The 6,585-nt window shown below is 31.9% G+C and overlaps 1 protein-coding gene across 1 annotated transcript; it reads right to left on the minus strand.

Annotated features, from left to right (window-relative positions):
- Window positions 1-1,245: 1,245 nt before the first annotated feature.
- ARA6 (Ras-related small GTP-binding family protein) lies at window positions 1,246-4,730 on the minus strand. The gene is made up of 8 exons (XM_039028344.2): window positions 4,501-4,730; window positions 4,140-4,213; window positions 3,742-3,825; window positions 3,515-3,609; window positions 3,258-3,363; window positions 2,729-2,818; window positions 2,506-2,592; window positions 1,246-1,590 (listed from the first exon to the last, which is right to left on the minus strand). The coding sequence occupies exons 1-8, from the start codon at window positions 4,523-4,525 to the stop codon at window positions 1,552-1,554; spliced, it is 600 nt and encodes a 199-aa protein (XP_038884272.1). The 5' UTR covers window positions 4,526-4,730; the 3' UTR covers window positions 1,246-1,551.
- Between the last annotated feature and the right edge of the window lie 1,855 nt (window positions 4,731-6,585).

Consider the following 6,585-nt stretch of genomic DNA (forward strand, 5'->3'; position numbering starts at 1 on the left):
TTTAATAGATAGTTTGTACACTGATGCAACATTATGATAGAAAAAATAGATATCAATATTTCTAAAATCATTTCACTGGTTTTAGAAAAAGTTAAATCCATATTCAACAAATTAGTCAAAAAAGACTATCTAATAGTTGATTTTATTATTTAAATTGTAAATTTTTTGTTTTTCTTAAGATTAACATTTAAGTGTTATCCCTTCTATCTAAAAGGGTGTCAATAGTTTCATTTGATGGCACTAATCCTTTCCATTCTTTTTAATTTTTACGATAATTAATAATTAAGCTGGATTTTTGAATGGAACAATCACTTCTATTTAAGTGTTTAAAAAATTGAATTCAAAATTTTATGTTATGTATATGAATACTTTATAGAGAATTGTTATGTTTTCAGAATGGAAAAGAATTGATTTTTTTAATTTATTTTTTATCTTAGAAAAGTTAGAAAAATACGTGTATAGTTGAAAATTAAAATCAACAATACATAAAAAAAAAAAAAAAAGACGACAAAATCAACACCAAATACCCTAACACAACTCAACTCAACTCTCAATTTTGCATCTAAACGCAGACAATAATTACCAACTTAACTCAACTCTGCACACCAAATATAGACATGTAACTTTCCAGATATAATTACCAGCTCAACTCAACCCTAGGCTTTTATCATGTGTCAAACGCCCCCTTAAAGAATATGAAAACCACCCATCCATATTAAATTTTTGGTCCATTTTCAAAAATTAGAATTTAGTCCTTGTGGTTTGATGAAAGCCATGAAACAACCCATATGATTTGATAAAATCCTCACAAATAGTTCTAACTGCAAGGACTAGCTACGAGAGTTTTATAAAACATATGGACTAAATTCTAATTATAAAATATATAGACTAAATTTTAAAACCAAAGTATCAATTTAACCTAAATTTTCAGAGAAAGTAACCTTAAACTAAAGTTGCTTCTTTCATAAGCAATCAGCCATCCAAATGAAACCAATCAACCATGGCTTCTTTACTTGAGAAAAAAACGTTTTTTCCCCTTATTTTTCTTATTCCTATGTCTTCGATCAGTAGTCGGTGATAGGGATGGTCCAACCGACACTCCAACCAACTTTTCACCCTCTAAGTAATTGGACATTCTAATTTAAAATGGCAAAAAGAAACCACCAAAACCTCAGGGAAACAAAATAACCAAATTCCATTACATGATGCTTTACTTGATCCTTCAATGCATTTAAAGATCATAAATAGAGTTTGAATTTCTCCACTCCCATTGAATATCATCTAAAAGAAAAAGAAATAAAACCCAAGTAATGTTTCTATCAGTCACAGGAAACATAGTTTACAAATACAGCTTATGGTTTAAAGGGGAATAAATCTTTCACCATTTTCATATCTGTTTAAAGTTACACTTTAGACTGAAGATATCAACAAGTCAAATCAAATAACAAAGCAAAAGACTGCAGGACTCACCAAACTATACACAGATCAGAAGGGAACAGGCCGATTTCCTGTAGGATAAGCTGCTGACAACATCATTCATGTCACACAAGATCATGAGGAAGTTGGTCGTGGCAACCTCTTCGCAATCTCCTGCCAAATCAAATAGAGAAGATATCGTTGATCTCGAAATGTATTTGAAAAAAAATATCTTAAACTGCCCCTCTCAGTATGAGTGACATATATTTCTAGAGAAATTTTATACGAAAGGGAGACAGGTTCTCGCATCGCTAAGTGATCACTACAGCTATCCAAACATCTTCACATAATTCATGCCATGAAATATGTTTCTCAAAGATTCCAAAGATTCCAATTTTCATATAAAATAAACAAACTAACTAATTAACAGAGGGCTAGTCGTCCACCGTTCAACAAAAAGGGCATGGACAGAAATAGAAAAAAATCCTAAGGCTTCAACAATAGAAGGATGAACTAGAGAGACGAAAGACATTTAATAAAACATGCACTACAGACAAATTAGAGGTAAAAAAAAAAAAGCATTTCAATCCAAACAAACAAACAAATCAGCAAAAGAGCTAACAGCCAGAAAATTTCCAATTACAATTGTCCTCCTGCGGGCCACATTCTAAGGGTGGCGCTGAGCAATCATGATAGAACCACCAATAGAGACCTGAGGTGAAAGTTCTGGCAGCATGCAACTTGATTTGACACCTTATGGAGATAGCATAATGACAGATACAACCACCAACTAAAAGCTGGGGTGAAAGAACGTTCTAACCTCACACCTTCTGGAGTCCAACACTATCACCAATAGAGAATTGGTTTGCTAAAGTTCCGAAACTCTAAAGAATATTATAAAGATTACGGGATATGATAATGACTTATGCAGATTCTGAACTTCTAACCATAAACAGCAATATTCAAATGTTTAATACCGCACAGCCAACAGTGGAATATCATAAAAAATCACTATACACAATTATCTACCTCGCTTGTTTATGAACAGAAGCTATGAAAGTCATATAAAAAGGATAAAGTCGGGAATACCTCAAACAGCTCGTTTATATTATCTGCAGTCTTTGCAGATGTCTCAATAAAGAACATTCCATTCTTCTCTGCATACTCAGTCCCATCCTTCAAAAGTGAAACATAAATATCTCACATTAGTGAGTTAAAATATCTTTCCCCCATTTTGGAGAGAAAAAAAAAAACAATAAATAAAGAAGACAGGAGAAGAAGGATGCATTTGATTGAATAACACTGAACTTACCTGAACAGATACTTTCCTTTTCTCTTGAAGATCAGCTTTGTTACCGACCAATGCCAAAATGATATCAGGGCTACCATGCTTCTGTAGCTCCTGTAAGTGCCAATATGAAGTGTAAGATTGTGAATTAGTCAAAGCTTAAAGGATAACCAAATCAACATGAACACATTAACGAAGATTTGTTTAGGTTCCATTACCAAGTCCATATAAAGTGCATGTAAACTAGAAAATGTGGAGAAGCTCCAAGAGAACAACAGATAGATAGTAAAGAATGTGATTATTTGATAATCTGCCCATAGATTAAAAAGAATTACATTTTTTGTTCCAAAATTGGTCACCGGTGAGTGGGATGCTCAACCAATGAGGAATTGCCACATAGGTTTTGGTTTATTTATGCATAATGACTATGAAACAAGACCATTGCTAGTAAAAGGCCCATGGATATTATAATCTGAACTCGAATAGATACATCAATCATAAGCAATAAATATTGTACAGAAGTAGGAAACTACTTAATCACTTTGAAACATACCTTAACCCAATATTGTGCTTTGGCAAAGGAATCTGAGCTTGTTATATCATATACAATAACTGCAACTGCAGCACCACGATAGTAAAGTGGAGCTAATGCAGCATACCTAAATCAAGACAAATCAACAGTGATAACCTATTGCAACAAAAAGCTCTTGTGAACATGAAAAAGCAGAAAAGGGCTTCCAATGAGAATATGGTTACTTGCTAAGAAGTTACAAACACACGGGTACCAACTAGAGATTTGGATAATCCTACCTCTCTTGCCCAGCGGTATCCCATATTTCAAACTTCACTGTTGTGGAATCTTGTAAAGCTATTGTTTGTGACAAGAATGATGCTCCAACTGTTACCTGAATTTTCTCAACAAACATGATTAATCAAAAGATTGTAACTACTCTGGGCATGAAATGATAAAAATGTTAATTTATTGTATTAAGCATATATTTATTTTAAGAATTTACAAACTGTAACATAGTCCTAACCTTAGACGTTGGATCAAACTGACCACGGACAAAGCGAAGAACAATGCAACTTTTACCAACACCAGAATCACCTAGCAGGACAAGCTGCATAAAGACAGAAAGAGAAGATAGAAAAAGAAGATATCATAAGAACTTTTAAGCATTAGCAAGCACGGTATTTGACATATAAGCATATCTTTAACTTCAAATATCATTAAATTAAAAAATATATATAGCTCAATCGACAATTCCCGAATGAGGAAAGCATTGCTGCATCTTAGCCATCGTATGTTTGTCTTCTTATAGGAAAGAATTGTAAGTCAGACAAATTACCAATTATCAGACTGAAATAGAGTCCATTAACAGTAAAAAGAAAAGGAAAGGACTACAAGTAAATAAGTTGGGTGCTTCTCAAATACCTTGACGCGTAAATTCTTGGAATCAGCTGCATTGTTCTCTGGATTAAGCCCACCCGATCGCCCAGAAGCCCTGTCTGCATTATAAACCCCCAAAAGATCAATGAAACTCAACAAAACTCCAATAAGTAACAGTAAAAACTGAATAGTAGATACCTAAGGCAAAACCCACCAAACCCTAATGTCCCCCCATTAAAGAAAATCAAGGAACCAAGACAACTCCATAATTAACGACATAGAACAGACCAAAAAATCAACCTCCTGAATTCTCAATACACCCTCTTTGATCAAACTTAAATAAACGAATAAAGAATCTCATAGGCCCAACAAAGCAGAAGAAATGAAATTCAATAATTGAAAATACCTGGGACAGAGGAGGAGCAACCCATGGCGATAAAGCGTATGTAAAATAACCGATCCAAGTAATTATCTGTTAATTGAACTTTCGTGGAGTCTGTGTAGCAATTGGAGAATTCTGCAAAAGAGAAGAAGAAGCTTTCGCCTTCGGGACTGGTTCGTTAATGGCTGTTTAAATTTTCCCCCAATATTTGACAACTCAACTTTCAATTGAATCGCAAAGATGAACGACATTGTCTGACGTAAAAACGACATATCGGATTCAGGAAAGCGGATCGGAATCCGATATGTCGAAGAACAGGAGATGAGATCCCAGTTGAGGCCCAATACCGAAATTGGGCTAATTGGGCCGAGCTTCTATATAAGTGAATCAGTTTCTTTTCTTTTCTTTTGCTTTCTTCGGGGCAACCGGATAAATAGCTAAAATAAAATCACGTTTTAGAAAAATGATCATACAGATTTCTTTTATAAAAATGGTCAAACGATTAATTTTGATACTATTTAAAATTTAAGAGTGGACAAAAACATCCCTACTGCCAAATCTCTATGAATATTAGGATGTTTACGAGTTGGGTTGAAAGGCTTTTTATACCTAACCCAATTGTTCGGGTTAGGGGTGTTAATGGGTTGGGTTGGATTGAAATACTTTTTAAACCCAACTCAATTGTTCGGTTTGTAAATTTCTTCAAACCAAATAACTATTATTAAAAAATGAACCCAACCCAACCATGAAATATTTGGGTTGGGTTGGTTTGGGTTAATCGGGTCATTTATTTAAAATTTTATTCTAAAAAGAAGCAAAACGTAAATATGTAAAATTCTAATTTAATTATTTTCATATATTGAATTAAGATTAACAACTTGTGAAATTTTTCTTTCTAAAGTGCAAAGAAACTACTTTTAAAAGTTGTTGAAGAATAAATTATTAAAAAAAATATTGAAATTAAATAAAATTAAAATCAATATATGTATAAATAATTGTGTTATAAGTAACAAAAAAAATATATTTTTAAGTTAATAATAAATTCGGGTTGGTTTGGGTTGGTTTGAGTTATATTAGGTGAACCTATTAACCAACTCAACCCATAAAATTTTTATTATTTGAACCCAACCCGACCCAAATTTGTGGATAACCCAACCCAAACTTGATCTATTTTTTCGGGTCATCAAGTTTTTTGAACACCCCTAATTCATGTTGTAAATTTTTTCAACCCAAATAACCTTTATTAAAAATGAACCCAACCTAACCATGAAATATTTGGGTTGAGTTGGTTCGGGTTAATCGGGTAATTTATTTAAAATTTTGTTCTAAAAAGAAGCAAAACGTACCATAAAATATTTGGGTTGAGTTGGTTTGGGTTAATTGGGTAATTTATTTAAAATTTTGTTATAAAAAGAAGCAAAACGTGAATATGTAAAAGTCTAATTTAATTATTTTCATATATTGAATTAAGATTAACAACTCAATTTCAATTTATATAGTGATTTTTTTTTCTAAAGGGTAAATAAACCACTTTTAAGAGTTGTTAAAGAATAAATTATTAAAAAATATTGGAATTAAATAAAATTAAAATCAACATATATATAAATAATTGTGTTATAAGTAATAAAAAAATATATCTTAAAGTTAATAATAAATTCGGGTCGATTCGAGTTGGTTTGGGTTATATTAGGTGAACCCATGAACCAACCCAACCCATAAAATTTTCATTTATTTGAACCTAACCCAACCCAAATAAGTTGATAACCCAATCCAAATCGCACAGGTTGGTTGATCGGTTTTTTCATGTCATCAGATTTTTTGAACACCCTTAATGAATATGGTGTATTTTTTTTTTTTTAAAAAAATCTAACTTAAAATAAGATCTAATAAACTAAATCACCCTAAATCTCTCATAAATTTGAATTCGGAATATAAGTATTGTGAAGCAAATAAAAAAAAATCAAAACTAACTTTAATTCTTAAAAAAACCAATATCTAAAAATAATATCATTAAAACAAAGCTCTACAAAATCTAAAAATGATAATTAGAAATTAATGGTTGAAAATAGAAATGAAAACTTATACCTTCTATGTACCAACAAAATTAAT

Source organism: Benincasa hispida, chromosome 4, assembly GCF_027475165.1.
Source record: "Benincasa hispida cultivar pf3 chromosome 4, pf3_genome.v1.1, whole genome shotgun sequence".
Classification (NCBI taxonomy): domain Eukaryota; kingdom Viridiplantae; phylum Streptophyta; class Magnoliopsida; order Cucurbitales; family Cucurbitaceae; genus Benincasa; species Benincasa hispida.